General features: G+C 55.2%; 1 protein-coding gene across 3 annotated transcripts; it reads right to left on the minus strand.

Moving 5' to 3' along the window:
* Positions 1-238: 238 nt before the first annotated feature.
* NPHP4 (nephrocystin 4) lies at positions 239-19,479 on the minus strand. Of its 3 annotated transcripts, none has more exons than XM_066203087.1 (28): positions 19,339-19,479; positions 18,355-18,486; positions 16,416-16,588; positions 16,058-16,122; positions 15,626-15,781; positions 14,746-14,882; positions 13,870-14,036; positions 13,661-13,787; positions 12,082-12,255; positions 11,829-11,958; positions 9,551-9,597; positions 8,668-8,858; positions 8,371-8,562; positions 7,598-7,782; positions 7,208-7,368; positions 6,645-6,825; positions 5,697-5,813; positions 5,439-5,518; positions 5,063-5,280; positions 4,782-4,971; positions 4,544-4,627; positions 4,292-4,448; positions 3,889-3,974; positions 2,937-3,022; positions 2,684-2,855; positions 1,941-2,120; positions 1,001-1,144; positions 239-835 (listed from the first exon to the last, which is right to left on the minus strand). In XM_066203087.1, exons 1-28 carry the CDS (start codon positions 19,474-19,476, stop codon positions 695-697), a joined length of 4,011 nt encoding a protein of 1,336 aa, XP_066059184.1. In that variant the 5' UTR covers positions 19,477-19,479; the 3' UTR covers positions 239-694. The 3 variants fall into 3 exon arrangements, with proteins under 3 accessions (XP_066059184.1, XP_066059183.1, XP_066059185.1); XM_066203086.1 differs by having other exon boundaries at positions 5,063-5,283; XM_066203088.1 differs by lacking the exons at positions 13,661-13,787; positions 13,870-14,036; positions 19,339-19,479 and having other exon boundaries at positions 5,063-5,283; positions 18,355-18,416.
* Positions 19,480-22,166: the final 2,687 nt, after the last annotated feature.

Here is a 22,166-nt window from a genome sequence, read left to right on the forward strand (position 1 = left end):
CGGCACCCGACTTTATCGGGGCTACTAATTCACCAGCCTCAGGCCTGTGGAGAGTGAGGCAGCAGAGCTGGTGGGCTGCCCTACCCTCTCAGTCCCATTTACAGTCGCTGCCCTGCCCCCCAGGATGCTCCAGAGAATGGGGGTAACACAGGGGACCTCCAGGACTCATCTCCACAGGACAGGAATGCTGAGGATTTCCACCTCCCCAGGAAGAAAATGCTGCCACACTCTGACAGTTGTGCACAGCAATTTTTATGGATCAAGGATGAGTAAAAAGTATCAAAAATCCCGTAAAACTGCCTTAGTGTGTACAAAACTCACCGTTGAATATAAAATACTTTAAAAATATTCCGCTGAATCAAATCTGCAAACTTTTTAAGTTAAAAAAAGATTCAAAGTGCCTAAAATATCATCAAGCTTAACAAAAATACAGATCCTGCAGTCACAAAGTGCCGTAACAAACACATCCACTCGTCTCGATTTGTGTAGATTGGAGTCGCATGGCACCACCAGCGCTGACGGCAATGCCCGGGGATCCCGGTGACAGAGACACCCTTCAGCCTGGCAAGGTGACAGCCAGGGGATGGGGGGTCACGACCACCCTCAGACAGACACAGGCACCCCCAAGGCAGTGCTGATGAAGCTGCTGGGATGGCACAGGAACCTGCAGCTCTGCAGTGACGGGCAAGTGGCATCACTGGTACAGAACCTTCACACAGAAGGTCTCCTCATTCTTGTCCTCGTGGTCATTGATGTGGACCAGGATCTCTTCCTCCCCCACAGTCTGGCTTGGGGCAAAGCGCAGGCCGATGGTGTACACCTCCCCTCCAGCCACCTGTGGGAGAGAGGGCCAGAGGAGGCAGCAGCAGCTAGCCAGACCCCTTCATGTGCCCACCTTCCCCTGGCAAGGGTGTCCCCCACAGCTGGCACCCACCCCGCATCGCCTGGCCAGGCCAGATGAGGGGCCTGACAAAGGGGGAGTTTTGGCAGCAGGACGTACCTCGAAGGAGTCTTCCTTAAACTGCAGCAGGTCGGGGCGGTTGGTGCATAAGAAGTAGAACCGGGGCGAGGGGTAGGGGTTGGTGTAGGTGATGCGTTTGTTGCAGCCTTTCCCACCTCCCGCAGGCAGCGAGATCTCAAAGGCCTGTGGGGGCAAGCGGGGGCCGTGGCAAGGTGGCACAGATGGCAGGGTGGGCAGCAGCAACAACGGGCACTCCCCTAAATCCACCACAGAGAATTGCCTCCCACACACTGCCCTCCCCTCCCACACCTCACATCTGCTCTGCCAACTAGCAGAAAGAACACACCTTTGATCAAAAGCAGCAACAATTAATTACGAGTGCGAAGAACAAAGGGCTGGGAGAGCAGCAGAGACTAGCCAGCTCCTTCCCATTCCCAGGACGAGCTGTGGTGCTCAGATAACTAGATGGACTTGATGACCCTGAACAGCCCTTCCAGGCCAGACTACTCTGATTCTCTTAACACCCCATAGTACAAGCAGCATGTAGCAGGACAATGGGGCATCGGTGTAAATGCCAATCTGAACCTTTCCCAGTACCAAGGGGTTCAGGAAAACATTTTTAGAAGGAACACATTAGCCAGGAAATCTAATTTTCTGTCTTTGAGGCAAGCCTCTGCCAGCACAGCGCTAATCGAAAGCAGCATGCTGCAGCTCTAATTTCACAACTGGGAATACTTCCGAGCTGCCGCTCCTCAGCGTGGGGCTGCCTCCAAAACAGCCTAAAAGACATTTTACCAGGGGCTTCAGTGAGATTATTCAAGTACCCCAAGGGCTAAATGTGTGTTTATGGTGGCAAGTGCCAAAAAAAACACAGATGGAAAGAGAGGAAGAAGCAGGAGACAGCCCCAGGTTATTGGCTGAACTGCGACCACTGATCCGGCGCCATCACCACGTTTCGCAGTGGCGAGAGCTGCCTTACCTTGGAGATGAGAGGCTGCCTGCAGGACAGGCAGAGCAGCCAGGAGGACACCAGCTGGTGGGACTCCACATCCACCAGGTTGAGGTAGATGAACTTGCTGCCAGCCTGCCGTGGCCTCACACCGATGTACAGGTCCTGAATGCCATTGGCAGGGAGGAGGAAGGCACCCTTTGGATCCACCTGTGGAACAACACCTGGAGGTACAGCCACCCACAACGACTGATTACAGCCCTGAAAAGTCCAGCTTGGAGCATCAATTACACCCAATTGCTCTTAAAAACCTGCACCCCTACTCCACCACTACTGAATCCCATACCTACCAGCCCCAAGAATACTCAGGGACTAATTCATGTCAGGAAGGACAAGAGCCACTCCGGAACACCCAGGGCCTCCCCAGCCCAGGGGTTCCCCCACACAGGCTTTGCCTAGGGAGCCTTTGCCTTTCCTTTACAGGACAGCAATGGAGTTTTTCTGCCTTTTATTATTCACATTTCCAATTACGGACGAACAAATTCTAAAGAAATTGTGAGTCTTCAGACAGTCTCATTAATGCAGATAATTTGCCCTCCGGGGTTTCGCGCCAATGATCCTACACATGACAGCTCTAATCAAAAGATAATTATCACAAACGCTTTACGGCTCTCAGTTGTTCACAGTTCCACGTGGGTTGCCTTTTGCTTTCCAGAGGGGGTTTCTCTGGGCTAAGCCAGGCCAGCCAGCCCCCAGCCCACCACGGGGGTTACCTCCAGCTCCTGGGGGTGGGAGGTGAAGGCCTGCACCCTCCGCGGGGCCGCGGTGCCACGCAGCAGCAGGGAGAGGCGGGTGAGCTGCCCAGCCGTGCAGGCGACGTCCAGGCGCTGCAGCGAGTGCAGGTAGAACTGCCAGATCTGGACAGGTGCTGCCAGCCAGGTGTCCCTGTGCACGGACAGACGGACAGGGCTCGACACACAACCTGGGAGTCAACGTTCCCCACCCTTTTGGGGTCCTCCTACTTACGTATAAATAGCAACGAAGAACTTTTTGATCTGCGGGCTAGGTCCTCCGGCTACTTTGAGGAAGATGTCCTGTGGTTCACCAGGCCCCTGCAAAGACAACAGAGCATTGTCCCAGCAGTTGACCAGCTAATGAGGACCCCAGGGGTAATGTGAGAACTACCACCAACTCCCTTACAAAAGCAGATGCTTTCGGTACCTCATTAAACTACGTTATTAAGTTATTATACAGCTTGGCTGAGCTCTCCCAGTTTTTTTAATTACAAAAGAGGATACAAATGACTATCACATTCCAGGTCTGTATCTGTAATCAAATTTTGGCGAATTTTCCGCAAGTTTTCTAACAAGCCCTAATCCAATTACCATACTAACGCATTTCCGCAACAGCAATTAGCAACTATCCCTCGTCGCCATTTCCATGGACATGCCCAAGCTTATTTTTCCCTTCCACCCCTTCCTGCTGTGGAGCCAGCCCAGGAGACCCTCCTGCTTGGGGAGGGAGTGGGATGGTGCAGGGCTGGGCATGGAACTGCCCCACTACTCCAGCATCCTTCAGCAGGGACAGGCTTTGCTGTGCACCCCAAGGACACACCGTCCCACCACGTGCTGCCAACAGCTGTGGATACCCTGAGCAGCAGAAAGGTCTATCCCAGCCCAACAAAAGGCTGCTTTTCCCCAGCGTCTGAATCATCTGGTACTTGCTCAAAAGAACAAGCGAGCGCGGGCTGCTGCATGATGCGATAAGGGGCAACGCTCAGCCTCCCCCGCCAAAACAATGCAGCTCCTTTTAATTGGGAATACAAAGCAATCCCAGCTTCACTGCTGCCACTGTGTCACTGCCACGGGCTGGTACACAGGGATGCTCTGTGGTTGCACCCACACTGGCAGCTCTCTACCAACCCAAACAATCTGCAGGAGAAGGACAGGAGGAACAGCGATGCCGAAGTGTAACATACCAAGGATTTGGTTTCACAAATGATGTCAGGGTCACTGCAGCGAACGAACATCTCAGGCTGCCCGCCCGGCACCCCCACTGGTATGCCTGTGGACAAGGGACCAAGGAAACCACCTGCAGCTTTTCCTGTCTGCGCCTCTCCCCTGCACCCCACACAGCTGCACACAGAATCCCTCACGCTAGAAAACCAGAAAACCACATAGGTGTGCAGATGTAGGGAATTTGGGTTGAAGATAACAGAGAAATATGGATGGAGAGCATGCAAGGAGCCCAGGGCCATGAGAGGGCGAGTAAGCAGCAATGTGCTCACTGGATGCTGCTGTGCCTCCAGAAAGGCTCCATGAACTATAGATGATGACTAGCAGGGAAGAGCCCAAGCCCTGCCAGACACACCACAGACTCACCAGGGAGGGTGTGCCAGGGAGGCAGCCGAATGGTTTTCTTCAGGAAGGTGAGCTCTGGGTGGTAGAAGCGGAAGGTCTGGTCCACCACATGGGGCTGCGGCTCCACCTTCACCCGCAGGAGTGCAATGGGTTTCCCCCCGCTCACCTGGAAGGAGACCTGTCCCGAGGGCCAGCAGGAGAGGCACGGGGTTTTCCAGTGATTCTGCTCCTCCCACGCAGCCTCTCAAGCAGTGTTTCAACTGGCCCTCTAACCTGGATAAGCTTTGCCTGCTTGGTCCCACTCTTCCCAAGGGAGTGAGTGTTCTCACTGGCACCAGTGCCCAGCCCAGCTGGCCCCTGCAGGGTGAAAGAGTAGCTCCCTCAGGGTGCAGCATTGCTGTGGCTGCTGCTGCTCCTCCTCACAGCTGTTCCAACCAGCCCTGCGTTGGCAAACACAACCAAGGGGAACACTTCCTACCAGGAACAGCTCAAAACAGGGGCCCGTGCCCACCTGTGCTGCAACCACGGCAGGGTCTGCAGAGAAGGTCTGGTACTTGAAGGGGATGTGGACAGTCTCACCAGGGCGCAGGTAGACCTGAGGCTTGAGGTCATCACGGAGATGGAACATATCCTCCTCCACTGGTGTTACACTCTTGGTCAGCTCCTTGAAGTGGCGCCACTCCCTTGGGTCCAGTATGACACTGGGGCAGTAAGCAGCAGAGGAGCTGGTGAGGACTAGGAGGGAGCTGGCACCACCCTGGCATCCCCCCACGCACACAACAGAGCCCTCACCTGAGCTCAGGGTGGTCAACCTCGATGGTCACAGTGTGCTGGACACCGTATGGGTTCTTCAGGGCAAACTCAAAGAACTCAGCTGTCCCCAGCACAGCGTGGACAGTGCGGGTGGCTGTGATGGCCTGGCTGAGCATCTGGTAGATGCTCTCTCCCTTGATGTGATCCCGGTAGGCATCGATGACCTGCAGGTCCCAGGCACGCTGCTTTGGCCAGCCCTGCTGAGAGGGAAGGGACCATAAGCCTGGAGACACCACAGGGGTCTGGCCCCATGCTCTCCTGCCACCAGCACCCTGATGCAGCCACACCACCAGCATGTGCTGCAGCCAGTGCGTGGACATGGCCTCACTGAGGGCCACCCGGGGGCCAGGCTCACTTCTGGCCGGCGATTGCGCAGTGCAGCCTCCAGCTCATTGTCCACATCCACCAGCCTCCGCGCCCACGCCGTCCTCCCACCTGTGAGGAGAGACCACCGTGGCACCAAGGAACGACTACCCAGATACTGCAGCCCCCGAGAGCCCCACAATACTGCTGGGCTGGAAGGAGGCAGCTGACCCACAGCTGACACTGCAGCAGCAGAGACCCTGCCCACCTCAACCCACAGGGGGACAGGCCAGGCCCCAGCAGGACTCACCACCAGGAGCATTCCGGGAGCACCAGCTGCCACCTGGGGTGGTGACAGTGCCGTCTGGTGCAGTGACAGTGCGGGAATGGGATGCCAGCTGCTCTGGGGTCTCATCACATGGGTGACCTGCCACAAGTGGAGACAGGAGTAAGTGGAAACCATCCATTTTCACTGTTATAAAATCTACTGCCTATTTTTACCTCCCTGCAGCTCTGTTCAGCCAATTTACACAAGCAGGAGGGAATATCTGGAAACCAGTGATGCCCTAAGACCCCCACGCACTTTCCGGAGCCTGTTCAGTCACACAGTCACCTGCCCAGGGATGGAGCAGCACTGAGAGCACACAGCACCCTGAGCCCCTCACCAGCTCCTGCTTTCATTTCAGTGTTCTGCCTCCCACAGCATGGCCACATGCTGCTGCATCTCCCCACTCCCACAAATGCTGTGCCAAGTGGAGCCACGCAAGGCTCTAAACCCACCAGGTATTTGCCCAGCCTACACATCCCATCCCCATCCTTCAGGAAAGGATATCAAGCTTGGCCATCCTCCTTCTAACAGTATTTTGAAATGGTTTAAAAAAAGAGGATGGGAAAAACACCAATCAAAGGGCGGCTGCTGCCCTGGCACAGCGGCTCTACTTCTTCCCTCCCTCCCTCTTCTTTGTTGGGGTGTGAATTAAACCACTCCCTGGGTTGTGGATCTCAGATTCTCTTTCCCAGGAGCTTATCGGCCCTTTGCAGGCAAAGTATGGAAATGACGATTTAAGATATCTTATATGGAGCTAATCTCTCCTCTGAAGATAAGATTTTAAAACCTGGAGTCACTGCACATTTATAGGACACAGAATTAAATACATAAAATAAAAGCAGCCAGCAGGTTCCGGGAAGGATGACGTCCCCGCCAGCCTGGGTCTCGCTCAGGTACAGCCTTAGGGCTGCACCAGCAGTGGGTTCTCACCAACATTGGCCAGGCAGAGGTGGAGGCGGCCCCTCACAGCCACACGGACACCGAGGGGCCGCAGGGCGCCGTGCCGCAGAGCCTCCCGGCCCATCACTGTCCCATCCGGCTCGTACTCAGTCGTGGCCACCTCCAGCTCATGGTAGGTCCTGACGGCCGTCTGGCCCTGGCGCAGGAGGGGCTGGGGACAAGGCAAGGACAGACAAGGTGCAACGAGTTACTGGGGAGTCTGGCCTGGACGGGTCAAGGGGTCTGGGTATGAATGGCACTGGATGTCCTGACTCTGCAGGGCTTAGTGCTAGAATACTGCCAGAGTTCCAGGGAAAGGCGAAGTAAGTTAATGCTTTGTCATCACTTTGGAGGAAAAGATAACAAATCCTGTGATAAGGGGCTTGTCAAGCTGACACCAGAGTCGGTAACACAGAGGGATTACTGAAGACACAAGGACAACGCAACAGCATCTCAAAGCAGGACCAGAGGGAGAGCTGAGCTTTTCCCTAGCACTCCACACAGGCTCTTCAGCATTACTAGCCATGGGAAAACACCTTCAATCTAACCAATACCTCCAGTTTAATGGCAGCAGACCCAACATGGAGCAGGGAGTCTCCATCCCAGACGTCAATCTGGAGGCTGTGCTCGGCCAGGTACCGCAGGAACCAACGGTGCTCTCCGGGCCGCAGGAAAGCTGGATCCACCATGTACTTCAGCTGCAAGCCTGGTGGTCCTACAAGACCCCACACTGTCACAGGCATGGCACTTGGCATGGTGGGAAGCCTCAAATTGCACCTCATGCAACTGACACTCTGTGTTCTACTTCAAACACTGGACGCTTTGAATGTTTTTCACGATGTGCAAACCAGCAGAGGTTTGCTATTAACAGACACCAGCCCATCCTTTGGGCCAGAGGCAAGCCCTCATCCACCCAAGACACAGATGCTAAAACCAGAACTTACTGGTTAGGGTCCCATCTTCGTTGACACGGACAAGGAGCTGTGCTGGCATGGCCAACCCGGTCGCCAGCCCCCCGTCTGTGCTGACCAGCTGCAGACGGGGCGTGGTGACCGGTGGGAAACGGTAAAACTGGAAGGTGAGGAAGACAGTCCTCGGCTGCCGCCCCTCCACGCTGCCCTGGGCATCACTTGAGGAGAGAGAGGGGTTTGGGTTACTTGTGGCACAGCACTGTCACTCTGTCATGAGCTCCTCGTGCATTTGGCACATGCCAAGAGGCAGAAGAATAAGAGAAGATTGGCAGCACCACAAGTATTTGGACTTTCCTGAAGACAGCGGCCATACGGTTTGCCTTAACTTTCCAAAAAGCTTTGTAATTCCAGCTGTCTCCTGCCATATGCTGTGATGGAGGCGCCCAGCAAAAGCAGCATGTTACCTTCCCACAGCATACTGCCAGCCATGGAAAAAACAGAAGCGGGGCCTTATCCAGCCAAAGCCACCCCTTGGGTGCCAAATTTGCCAGCTCCATTTGCATTTCTGGAGAAACCCTGCATTAATGAGCTCTGACATCATGTTGTGGTTCATGGATCCAATTAAAAAAAAATGGATTATAACTTAAAAGTACCCAGGAAGCACAAAAGCAGGTGCTAAAAGAAGACACACCTCTGCAAGAACATCTCCTGCCCAAGCAGAGAAGAGGATTGGGGGAATTTGGAAAGGACTCTGTCCAGGAGGCCTTTGGGATCTGCCCACACAAGACCACGAGCTGCCATCCCACCTGCCAAAAGCCAGGAACTGGAGGACTACTTCATTGCCTTGCAGAGGGTCAGCTTCCTCCAGCCGCAGGTTGAAATTGCCCAGCTCCACTGGCTCCGAGATTTCCACTGGCTCCTGGTTGCGGTCCAGGATGTCTGGAAAGCCGGCAGCGTGCAGGCGTGCCAGCGCAGCACGAGAGAGGGACATGTGGGAACTGATGGAGGAATAGGGGTGAGCTCCACAGAAGAGGCCTCAGAGAGACCCTGGCAGACCAGGTGATGGGGCCACAGGAGCCTGGGGAGGGGCAGCCGAGCATCACCTGCATGCCTGCAGCCCCACAGCAGCCATGGGCAGCTGCAGCGGGGTGAAGGGCAGCGCCCGCAGCTGGTCACTGGCACAGGGTTCTGCATCCGGTGAGCCCAGGTCGGCCTCCAGGTGGGTGATGCCCCCATCCTGCTGCAGGGTCTGGCCTGTGCCCTGTGGCGAGGCCACAAGCTGGGACATGGACAGCTGGTGAGAGAGCGGCAAGCGTGAGCTCCCGCAGCCCCAAGGCAGCCCCCTGAGGCAGCCCTTGTGGCAAGCTGAGCCAGCAGCCCCTCTGTGCTAAAGGAGCTCAGGCACCACGTGCCTCAGTTGTTGTCATTTCACCAAGAAGTGGTACAACTTGGCCACACAAGGGTTTGCACCTCCGCTGTCATTTCCCTGCTGCTCGCTCCCTGGCTAGAAGGAGACATGAGCACATGCAGCAGGAAGATCAAACTGCTTAATGCAGCCTTATGAGGCATTTCATTTCATCAAAAATATTTGTGTGCATTGATTCCTGCATCAAGATATAAAACAGCATAAAGAGGGCTCTCGGTATTCATAGCTCTCCTTAAATCCTGGGAGCTCTGCATGAACAAACCGTGTGTCACTGTCAGCACATACTGGGGACAGCAGCACCCAGCAAATCTGGGCTGTCAAAACCAGAGCTGCCCTCACTCCTGGGGTGTGAAAAGAGCACAGGGAACCTTCCCCAGCACATCACAGGCAGGAGCTGGTTTGCTGCCTGGAGGAGGTGGAGTTGAGGACACTTGGTGCCTCTTTGCAGCAGACAGGAAAACAGGCAAGGAATGGGTCCAGAAGCACATCCTACACGAGGGTCATCCCCTGGGGAATGCTGCTGCCCACCACCCACATCCACTGGTGCATGTGGCACTTACCCTTGGCCCCTGTGGGGAGACTGGCACTCGCCATGGGGTTGGCACTCCTGTGGAGAGGGAAAGGACAGATGCCATAGGGAAGCCATCACCCTCAGGCCCCATAACTGCAGCTGCACCCACTGCCACCAAACCTGCCCTGTCCTCCCACCAGCCCTTTTCAACTTTAGGGGCAAAGGCAGTGCAGTGAAGCAGCTTACCATCACCCAAACACTTCTTTTGACTTATTTCCTAATAAGACTCCTGCTTGGGGGTTAACACAGCACATCTCCAGATCCATCCTTTATTTTGCCGTGAATCAGGCTAACTCTGCCACAAACAGCAGCTCCCCCATCCCCTGACAGAGCCGCAGTGCCCCACGGCCACGCGGTGCTGCCTAAGTGGGATGCTTAATGAGACGTGAAAGTTTTAGGATACTTAAGGTTTTCATCGCTTCCCTGTTATTTTTTGTCACTCCCTTCATCTGCTCGAGCATTTGTGCCCCGAAACGGTGGGAGCTTTATCGTGTTTATATTCGGCTGCTCTCTCGCGCCAGCACAGCTGAGCTCGCTGTGCCGTGGAGCCGCGGGTCCTTCGCAGCAGAGCAGGGGCACAGATGTTCCATCTCTGCATCCACGTGATGCTGAGACCTTAATTTGCTTTCCCCCACCACATATATATCCCAGCTATTCCATGCCGGCTGCTGTGTAAAGGAAACCACCCCATTTCCCTCATGCCTAAAATACTGTTTCCATCCAGTTAGGACGGCTTTGGCTGATGGACAGATAAGCAGCAACACCGGCATCTGAGCTGACAGAAGAAGCTCTTGGCCTCCCCTGGGCCAGGCAGCAGCACGTTTCTCAACAGAGCTCTACAAAAAGTTAACCCAATAGTCTCTTCAACATCTTGGGACACAGGCTGGAGGGGCACAGCTCTGGGACCACCGTTTCACTTGCAAGCTCTCCCTGGTGCCATAAGCCCCCTGGAGCTGGGAAATGCCAGGGAGTTTGTCCCTGAAAATCACCTTGATGGGGATCTCCCTTAACCAGGGACACAGCCCACAGCCCAGCACACTCCCCCAAGCTGGAGCACTCCAGACCAGCATTAGGTTGGAAGCTCAGCATCAGCAGCTGCCTCCCTCTCCCCTCACCACACCACAACTCCATCAACATCCCAGCCACCGACAGCTGAAAGACACCAGGAAAAACTTTACAAGCAGCACCAGTCATGATGCAGCCTGTTCTGCAGGGAGATAAACCCCACATACCCCGATAACACCAGATCCCTCCATCTCCCCCTAAGGCTTTCCTCTCCAAAGCCCCTCCCAGCAGCAATCCTGGCTCTCACCAGTAGAAACACAGGATTTATCACAGCAAAGCCATGGTGCCACTGCCATCTCGTGGAAGGCCCCGCAGCACTGGAGCCAGCATGGAACAGCTACCCACCGTAATGGGCATTGCCTGGCCTGGTGGCTGGCATGATGTGGCTCATCAGAGAGCTTGGGAGATAAGACACACACTGAAACACTGCCTAGTGTCCAAAGCATCACCCCGAGACACAGCTGGGACCCCAGCAGGAGCAGCAAAGAAAAGGGAGTTTGCTTCCCACCAATCACCAATCAAAGGGGGATGAGAGAGAAACAAGCCAAAGAAGATTTTTAGCACAGTGCATGGGACACAACCTCATGCCCAAACCCAAGCTCACAGCATTTTTCCTTCCATCCCCAATAGAGCAGAGGGGTGCAAGAATCCCAACCACATAGCCCCCCAAACTATAGACAGATGCACCTGTGCACAGGCACAGATGCTGCCAGCTCTTCCCCAGCCAGGAACCAGCACATCCTGCACACATCAACCCAACTCAGACTGCTGTCACACTCCCTCAGTGTTGACACAACCAGATTACATTTCCCCAGCCTACAACCAATTTTTCTCTTATCCCCGTGAGAAATCCACCCCGTGTTTCTCTACCTGGGGAGACTCTGAGTCCAGAGAGAGGAGCAGCAGTACCTGCCGCAAGAATGTACTGCTGGTGTGGTCACTGCACCCAGTGATCTGGAACGGGAGCAGGTTGGGGCACTGTTGGCAATCCCTGGGGATTTTGCACATGGCTCAGCAATACTATCACATGGGAATTTTACAAGTTAAAAAGTAAGAGCTGAATTCAACTTGACAAAAACTTGCTTCACTCCAGTAATTCATAACTAGCTCGCTGAAACTCACTGAAGTCTTGTTTTCTCTCCCGAGCAGACACCAGTGCCACACTCTATATTTTAAATGTCAGCGATCTGGAAAACACTCACTCAGCGATGGCGTAGGAGGCTGCTTCGACTCGTCCTTGTCTTTACATAGGATCTCCGCAGCAGTTACAAGATGTTCTTCCGAATCACTGGAAACATGGAATTGGACAGTCCCAGACTCCACGTGCTTCCCCTGAAGTTGGCAACGAAAATGCTTTCAGACAGCGTGTTACACGCAGCCTCCCTCGTGCCTCCGACAGCAGCTCCCTCACCCTGGCGTCAGAGGCAAAGCAGCCAGGGGCCAGCACACCCTTACCTGCCGGGAGCTCGGTGGGGTCCGGTACATCAAGGTTTGGCAGGGGCCACGGCAGGCACCACCACGCAGGGGCAGGACCACGTCTGTGTCACCGGTGCCCACGACCGGGCTCCAGACAGCCCAGCGCACCGAGCGCATGTCGGCCGCCTCACTGCGGGCACTGCCGGACAGAGCCTGCGGGGTTGGGGAGCACAGTGAGCACCAGGCAGCCCCACCTCACTGCCAGCACCCGGGAATGGGTGCTGCCAGACAGGTATGGCTCTCACCCCCCACTGTGCCTCCTTACACCTGGCTCTGGCATCACAGAAGCCACTGCTCTTCATGCCGTTCTGGAGATATTACATTTTCCAGGACCTCATGCCTCTGTAACCCCTCCCTCAAGCAGCTGCACAAAGGGATATCTGTTAGACCCCCATCCCTGGCAGAGGGGAAAGGTTTCCACTTACCCACCGCATCCACAGCCTCCCTCAAACCAAAGGAGAGGCACAGAAACAAGAGAAGGCTCTGCCAGCACCCACCATCCCCCTCACAGCTAATTATGGCACCGAGGACAAGGACAAGGTGATCAGCTTTGCAAGCAGCTTTGGGATTAACCACTCTGCCCCAGGGTTGCACCACAGGGACTGGCTCCACCGCTGCCCCAGACAACCACCCACAGAGACAAACAGATCTGCCTCTGGAACCCCAAATCTCCCTGGGACCTTGGGGCTTCAGCTTTCCAACAGCACAGCTCACTGTCTCCCTTCTCAGTACAAATCCCTCTGGTCTGGCACACGCATCCTGTGGGATGGGAAATGCCCATTTCCCCTACTTTGGCTCTGGAGAGCTTAACAAGAGATATTTGCTACATTTTCAATGAACATCTTAGAGGGACGATTAAAGCCTCCTAACAAACGCTTGGCCATCGATTCAGCCAGCCTGGAGTTGATGGCTCCAACAGCACAAGGTCTCTGGAGGGCATACACAGTACTCATTGAGCTGGGTTTAACCTGCAGAAAGGTTAAACTAAGATGTAAGTAAACGAACAGTAAGTAGGTGAGAGTATATTGACTGCAGAGACCACCCTCAGAGATTTCTCCTGTCTTTACAGTTTGAGAACATCATGCTGAAGTACCCAGAAAAACCTCAGCATTCAGGGCAAAAACAAACAAACAAAAAAAGGAGCAGGACGGGATATCCTCTTTTCAGCATAAATGCCAAATTCTAAAGAAAAGCCTTTTTGATGTTACAAAAAAAAGCTGAAATTTTCCTAATTAGGTTGCCAGAACACTATGGGAATGCTGCAGGCTACATTCCTTCATCTACATATAAACAGTGGAGAAATGCAACCACACATAATTAAAATAAGTCACCAAGCCATGCAGGTTGTTTTGTGCAGTGCTGTGGAAGGCACCTGCACACTTTGCAGGGCTCTGCATTACACAGCACAGCCATGCAACAAGGAGCTGCTGCGACTTGGAGGAGCAGGATGGTGAAACAGGGGCAGAGGAAGGAGTTCCTCAGTAGGGCTCACTCCTTCAGAATGGATCCCTGTTCCTTCACAGGCACAGAGACAAGGCGTGCACATTCTCAGCCCTACCTTCCCACCAGCTCTCCCCTTGCTGCAGAAGACATATTCCAGCTGGAAGCAGACCCTGAATGCCGGGTGAGGGACCATTTCACTCAGCTGGATGCGGCTCCTCAGCACTAGGGCTTGACTTGCATCCCTGTGCGGGATGGAGAAGTGGCTGCAGGAGGCATCTGAGGCAGGAGGGAAGCACCACCAGCAGCAGAGGGGCTCCCCCTTACCTGGCTCCAGAGCTAGGCACCCCCTGGCAGCCACCTGGTGACAATTCCATGTCTGGCACCAGCACGGCGACCTGCGGAGCCTGGACAAAGCGCAGGCCATTGTGGACGCCAACGTGCAGCCGCCGCTCCCGAACCACCACCTCCTCACCGTCCGGAGCAGTGTTAGCCTGTGACAGGAATGTTTTCCACCCTAGGCAGCACTCCCTGTGCTGGCCACAGCCAGAAGAATTCAGGCAACCCTTCAGAAACTCGAAAAGCAGGACTTATTCTCCCAGCAGACGATAGGTATTAAAATCTTTTGTCTTTATGGCAGAGTTTGTTATGTGCAAATTTGGCAAGAAAGAATCTGGCCAGTGGCTGCCACTCCAAAGAGGTGGATTCAATACACACTGCATTTCATCTCTGCACTTCCCATAGCAAAGCAAACCCAAATTCTGCTTATGAGTGTTGGGATGTTCAAAACAAAGCCCACACAGAGCACACACATACTAATCGAATATGGAAACAATCTAAAGGCAGCCACAGCAAAAAAAAATATTGCAGACTCCAAGAGAAACAAATACATGAATATCACTTACCTGACATTTTTCACCCCAGTCCTAATTCCAGACACTAAAATTACTGCTCTACACTGTACCATCCCCTGCCCCAACCACATTGGCAGTACCTAGAATCACGGAATCACAGAATGGTTGGGTTGGAAGGGATCTTAAGCATTATCTTGTTCCACCCGCAACCATGGGGACACCTTCTACTAGAGCAGGTTGCTCCAAGTCCTGTCTGACCTGACCTTGGACATTTCCAAGGATGGGGCAGCCACAATTTCCCTGGGCAACCTGTGCCAGGGTTTCACCACCCTCACAGCACCCTGCTTACCTGGAGTAAACGATCACTGTTCAATAATTCCAGCAGTTCCTCCTCAAACTCCTCCAGGGAAGGGTACAACTGGATGAAAAGCCCCTCCAGAGAGCAGGTGACCGTCTTCATCAGCCGAGGCTTCTGCAAGCAGTCACCTGAAAGACAAGGTGGTGGCCACAAGTTTCCCAAGCAAACAGAAAGCCACCACTGCTGTGCTGGGGTGCCCTGCAGTGCCAGCAGTGGCTCTGCCCACTCAGCTTCTGAGCATGGGCCTGAACACCTGCAGGGACTCAGCTGCTTTCAAGACCTTGCTCAGCTTCAGTACCAACAGTTACTACCCCAAAGCCATCGGCAGTAGGTTTTCCAGGCAGGAACCTGAAGAATAATTCAGCTGCAGAACTCTGAGGAATTTTTCACCCTCCAAATGTTCAGCTCACGTATTTTAATTGCAGAAGCTCGAAGGGCAATGTGCCATAGGGAGATATTAACAAAAGCCAGGCGGGCAAGAGCTCATCCCTCCAAACCTGCCAGGCCCTAGCAATGCTGAACCCGCCTCTGAGTAGTTTAAACAAGCTGCAAAAGCTGTTTCTAAGATTCTGCTGAACGACTGTAATTAAACCAACCATCACTTATCCCTAGCAGCTTCTCAGGAGCAAAGCAATTAACGGATAGGGAACTGACTGAGCCATTTTGACGGATTCTAGACTGAGCTCTGAGCATGAGGGCTTTGACCCCATGCAGGTGAGATGCTCTTGATAAGGGGAGACACTGTAGAGAAACCACTGTGTTCCCACAAATCCTATCCCAGTGCCCTGCCTGCCCTGCCCACAGCCTCCCAGGAACCCACTGCCTTAAAGCAGGACCAGCACAGACAGAGGGAAAGAGAAAGAGCCCTTACCTGTGTCTCCATGTGCTGGCAGCAAGCCAGGAACAGTCCGCATCCCAGATATCAGCAGGTTTTCAGGAAGGAGGTGAAATATTGCCTCCAGGGGCTGGTGGGACTTCAAGGCATACTGCAGGTGGCTCTTCTCCATCACTGTCATGTATTTGTTCTCTGAAGTAAAGAAAACATCCCAAAATGACCAAAACTGGGAAGACAGCTTCACAGCCCCAATGCTGAATGAATCATTACCTATGAATACACATGCTAGGAGCAAAAGAAAACCTGTGTTTGCCCAGCCGGGCCATTCCTGGCTGGCAGTAAGGCACATCCACTGAGCAGTACCAGGGCACAGACCATGTCTCACATCAAGCAGACACATACAACACACATTTGGGTAAGAAAAGCCACCAAGAAAGGACTGAGATGCCATGTCTGGCTGCTGCTTACTTTCCACAGGGTTCTGGAAGCGTGGGTGCAGTAGGGCACGTGGCGTCCCATGGTACAGCTTCAGCCTGAAAGCAAAGAGCACAAGTGCAGCAGTGGGTAAATCCACCCTGAAGCACATCTCCATATTCCATTACATCTCCATCTTCCATAAAGCCCCTGCTCAGCAGCAAAACCCACCCAACCCACTCTGGAAAAGCCCTGTCCTTTAAGGAAGGCACAGGCACCCCTTCCAAACCCATCACTGCTTCCCCAGAGTGAAGAATTCCAGGTTTCTACATGCTGGCTGTTTCTGCAGCCGCAGGACCACCCTTTCCCCCCACCCCAGTGTGACCTGTCACACAGCAGCAGCAGAACCTACGCTCTGTCCTCAGTGGCTGGGTCTGTCACCTCTGATCCACCGTGGAAGAGGGGGATGATTCCAAAGCCACAGGAAAGATGCTGAGAGCCCCCATCCCTTTTCCCAGCTGTCATTACCACTTCTACAACAGCAGCAATGCTGGGGTGGTTCAAGGAGGTGTGGAAATAAACGACCTGGGACAGGAAAAAAGAGAGACGGGCTATTTCACAGCTGGCAGCAGCAGCTGCACGCAGAACAATGCCTGTTGTGCTAGGACACTCAGTGGCACAACCAGAACACCCATTAAAACTTCCAGACAGAAGCTAATGGCAATTTACTTCCAGCACTGCTACAAAATCTCAGCCCTTAAGTCTCAAGCATCATATTTTTTTTCACTGCCAACACCTGTTTTACAGAGTAATTTGCAGGCGGCAGACCCCAAATGAGCAGGGCATCAATGCATCCCAGACCTACAGCATTACAGCATGAAAAAGGAGCTGGAAACCTTCCTGCAGTGGGGAGGGACATGGGAATAGCCTGGACCTAAGGGCAGGAGGGGACAGGACACAGGTCACCTCCCCAGGACAGAATTTAAAGCTAGGTTAATCTTTCTATTAAAAACTCATTACCACAGTGTTTCAGGGAAAATGTTTACTGCAATATGGGCTGTCAGGAAAGAATAACAGAGAGAGACATTCTCACATCAACCCCGGGACATAAATCGTTATTCCATTAGCCTTTATTGCAAGATGCTAGATTAACGACCTGACTGCTGTGGCAGAGCAAGGCTCAGCCTGCAAAGGCACAGGGAGCCCTGACAGGGGATCCCCTGTGCCACTGAGCTCGAGGGCCCCTCCTGAATGCACACAGCTGTTTCTGTCTGCATTCCTCTTCCCCAGACCCTGAGGACAAAATCCACTACACAGGCAGACTCTGATCCTTGTCCTCACACCTTCCTGCTCAGGTGAGGCTGGCAAGCAAGCACACAGCACACACAGGTAGAGGAGCAGTGACTTTCCTCCTTCCCTCACCTGTCATAAATCAATTCCAGCTCCACCTGAACTGTTCCTAACAATGAGCTGTTGACTTGTCTGCAGCTGGAAGATCCCACCTTGCATGCAGATCACCCCTCCTCTGGCAGACCCCGAGCCCTGCAGCTGTAGGGATGGGCCACGCAATTCAGTCACCACAGAGAGGCTGCAACACAGTCCCCCAACACTCCTGCCAACGGCTCCCAACCGCATGGCAAACACCCAGGAAGCCTGCAGACGCTGGGAATGTATTTGGAAAGGCAGCTCCTCCCAGCATTCAGCTCTCTCTGCAGCACTCTCTGCCCTAGTTTTGTTCCATTCCTCTTCAAAACAAGCCGGGGTGGGACGGTACTGAAACACTTGGGAGAGAAACGCACACATCAACGCCCCTCAATGTCACTGTCGATGTAAAGGAAGGAAGAGCACGGGGCCCAGCTGTGCTTCACTTCACTTGCAGCACTGAGGAGGTGCAAGCAGGAGCTATGAATTGGAAAACATGGGTCACGCTACGGGGCAGCGGGATGTCCCCATTAAGGGACGCCCTGGTTTGCTGGTAACAGCAGTGGATGGAAGTATGGCTTTGGGAGAGTTTAGTTCCCAGATAAGGAGAGAGAAGCGCTGTGCGGGAGGGTGGGCAGCTGCTCCTTCCCTTCCTTCCCACTTGTGGGGAAACACTGCTCTCTTGTGGGGAAACACTGCTCTCTGCCGCCAGCTCCGAACACGGCGGGTGGCACACGGTGGTGGCACATCGCTGCTCCCACGGTGGCACCAACCTCAGAGGAAACCCAGCACCCCAGTTTCCCCAATAAACCGTACATAAAGCTTAATAAATGGGCGGTGTCTGGGATGCACCCCGAGAAAAAGGTCAAGGAAACAGTGGGATAGAAAAGGGTTTAGTTCTGTTTTCCCAGACCCTTGTCAGCCCTCACCTCATTGAACATCACCCTAGCTGAGCGCGGCGGGGCAGCACCGGCAGCTTGCCAGCTGCTCCTCCACGTCCTCCCAAAGAAGTGGTGGTAGGTGGCATCGAAAAGGGAGAGGCGCAGCTGGTACTGGACTCCCTGCAAGGCACAATGCACCGGCTTTGGGGACGCTCAGGGACAGGCCAGCTCTGCGTCCCCAAAGTTCACAACACACTTTGGTAAGAGATGTAATTCCTGTTTTCTAAGGGATGCCCAAATCAGGCACATGACTGCAAACAGCTTCGTGCATTGCTGCAGAACCTGCCTCCAAGCCAGAGGCTGACAGAGCAAAGGAAAAGTGGGAAAATTAAGGATTATGCATAGAATAAAGAGGCAATAGATGTTAAAGTGCTATCAGAAAATTTAATTTAAATATACTTACCTAAACTAACAAAAAATAAATGAAAAATTAATTAAATGCTAACTCAAATTTACAGGTAATAAGGCATGGGATTGAAACAACTTTATGCTTCCAGATTTCCAGTTAGTTCCCCCCAAACCATCTTGTTTTAAAAGCCACTGTTGGGAGCTCAGGCCCACACACAGAGACAGAAATGCTGAAAGGGGCTTAGAAAAAAGACGGAGTGACTTTGTACATCCACAGAAAGTGACAGAATAAGGAGGAGGGGAGGCTAAACTGGAAGAGGAGCAATTTAGGTTTGATCTTAGGGAGAAATTCTTCCTTGTTAGGGTGGTGAGGTATTGCCACGGGTCATCCAGAGAAGCTGCGGCTGCTCCATCCCTGGAAGTGTTCAAAGCCAGCCGGTTGGAAACGGCAACCTGGTTTAGCAGAAGGCAGCCCTGCCCATGGCGGGAGGATGGAAGGAGATGATCTGCAAGGTCTCTCCCAGCGCATACTACTTCATGATTCTGTGAATTGTGAGACTCAGCAGAAACAACGGGCGCAGCAAGACACTGCCGGGGTCCCCTCGCGGGACCGATCGCCCGTACCTGGGAGAGGGCAGCGCCGTGCAGGTACTTGAGGACGCAGCGGAAGGCGGTGGAGCGGGGCGGGGGCCGGGCCCGGCCCCGCTGCGGGTGCGGCGGCAGCGTCAGGTGCTGCCGGAACACCCGGTCCCACTCGCCCATCGCCTCCCGAGGATCGCCGCTGCCTCCCGGTGCCAGCTACGGCGGGCGCGGGGCCGGAACACCAGGGGACACGCACCCTGCGGGAACACAGCCACACGGACCCCGCACAGTCAGCACGCACAGCCCCCCGCAAACAACCACACGTGGGTGGGGACGGCCGCTGCCCACGCCCGGCCCGCCCCGCACCCGCCTGGGGATGCACACGGGTACAGCCAGGGCAGGGCCGGCCCGTGGCCGCCCGCCCACGCACCCACGGGATCCCGGTGCGTGGGAGCGGGACTGGAAGAGGCCCCATCCCTGAGCGCCCGCACCCCCCCCGCGCACTCACCGCGCCCCGACGCCATCTTCTCGGGCTCAACCAACTGCGAGCCGGCCCGAAGGGGGGATGGACGCGCTGCCGCCGCTCGCCGCCCCGCTTCCCACCTCCTGCTCCCCATCGCCGCCCAAAAGCGAAGACAGACACCGGAGAGACGATCCCGGAGAGATCCCGCACCGGCGCGGGACGCGGCGGCAGGACGGAAGCGGCGGCGGCAGCGGCGGCCTCCCCCCTCCAACGCGGGTGGTCGCGCCCGGCTCAGCATCGGGTTACTAGGGCGATGGTGCCGCACCGCGCGGGGCGGTTCCTCGCCCTGGGCCCGGCCGGCTCTGCAGCCAATGGGAACGGCGCGGCGCCCTCGTCATTTGCATGCGGCGCGAGAGGCGGGCGGTGCGGCCAATGGGCGGTGGGAGGGGCGGGGCCAGGCGCGGCGGGGCGGGGCCGCCCCCCACGAGGGCGGGCGGCGGAGCGGCGGGAGCGGCGGACGCGGGGCAGGTGCGGGGGCGCGGGGGGAGCGGGACCGGGACCGGGACCGGGACCGGGACCGGGACCGGGACCGGGATCGGGGCTGGAGCTGGAGCCGGGGCCGGGCGATGGCGGGGGCGGTAGAACCGGACCGGGCTGCGGGCAGGGCTACGGGCGAGGCCACCCCGCCGCACGCCCCTCCCGACGCTCCCTAGTGCGGAGAGAGGGGCCCTCGCCCCGCTGACTGCTCTCGGCCCAGTGGGACCCTGGGCTGTACGGGGACGGGGGGAGGTTGGCTGTCCCTTCGTCCCACAGCAAGGAGAGGTGAACGTTGTTCGTGATGCTCCGGTGGCCTGCGGCCTGTCACCGTACACCGGGAGCGGCAGGGCAGGAGCCCCGGTGACACGGCGTGAGCCGCCGACAAAGCCCCAATGACACGGGGGTGGGAATATTGGATTTTCCCCCAAGCCGATTTGCGCACAGTGAGTCAAACGTCGTGGTTCCTTCAGCTTCCTTCAGTTTGCTGCCGTTTCTGAGTCCGTTCCTTGTCTCGCTTTGCTGCGGAGACCAGAGGGCTGCGGATGGAAGGAGCCCCAAGCCCTGTGGTGGGTCCCTGGTCCCCTCGCAGCCCAGATGTTCCTGCAGCTGCCTCACCATTTTTTCTGCCAGGCGCGCAGCTCGCGAGCTTCTGTCTTGCCAGCCTCCATTTTTTTGGGGACTGTTTTCCTGGTTATGGGGGTTCCTGTAGGCCCCCTGCCTGTTCAGCCTGTGGCTAGTATGGGACTACTCATGCCAGCACCACAGGGTCTCGTCCAGGTGAGACATGGTCTGCGCTGCTGGCAGGTGTGGGCAAGGCACCTAGGCTGCTTCCCAAAACCACCGGTTTCTTCCCCAAGCGTTGCTGGGAGCCACAGCGCAGCACCGTGGGTGAGTGCCAGAGCGGGCTGGGCGAGATGTATCCAGTCTCTATCACATCCCCTGTACAGGCCTGTTGCATATATGCAGTGATTTTCCAGCTGGTGAGCAGAAAATGCCTCTACACGGAGCTGCCAACGGCAGATTCAAGAGAGCTGCTGGTTTTATTAGTTATTGCTATTATTGTTTTGATGAGGAGGGTGGCAAGGCCAGCTGTCACCTCCTGCTCATGGCCTGCGGGTCTGTGGGTCAGATGCATCATGGAGCGGGAGCAGATCGACTTGGCACATGGCTCCCACCATCTGTGGGGGTAGTAAAGCCACTGATGGGCTGGTGCTGGGAGCGTCCCCAAATGGGACGGGGTTTATGACCTTCCCTGCCTATTACTGGCTGTTCCTGGAGCTGCTGTGGCATGGAAAGCTGGCAGCGTGCTGGGATCACCCACCCTGGCAGTGCTGAGTGGTCCCTGTCAGTGTCAGCATGGTTTGGAGCAGGCAGTGTGCTTATTGGCCCCATTGCTGCCAGGACCATGCTGAAATGGCAGAGGAAGTGCCAAGGTGCTGCCATGAAGCTGAACAGGACTCGGCTAAGGAAGAGGAACCAGGTTTTCCTAATTTACAGCTGCAGATGCCAGCGCACCACTGCGTGAGCAGCCTGTCCCAAACCCTGGCCTCTTTTTGCTGGCCTGGCCTCTAGTTTTCCTGTTAGATCCAGCTGCATTGGTGTTGTTATCACTGCGGGATCACTGAGTCGCGCTGCCACAGGGGCCAGCTTGCTCCAGTTACTGAGGTGGCACGCTCCGGGGTGGTTTTTTTTTTTTTTTGCCCAAGATAGCCAAAAAGCCAAAGGCACTGAGAAGGCGTGATGGGCGTGAGGAGGATGGGTGGCCAGTGGCAGAACGCGCCAGCCGGGTGACCCTGATGCTGGAGGCAGCCCCGCAGCATCACTGCCGACGCTGTATCTGATTATTTTAACAGAAACACACATGGCGCGA

This window comes from Chamaea fasciata, unplaced genomic scaffold (genome assembly GCF_029207755.1).
Source record: "Chamaea fasciata isolate MVZ Bird 193981 ecotype frontalis unplaced genomic scaffold, bChaFas1.0.hap1 SCAF_23, whole genome shotgun sequence".
Taxonomy (NCBI): Eukaryota; Metazoa; Chordata; class Aves; order Passeriformes; family Sylviidae; genus Chamaea; species Chamaea fasciata.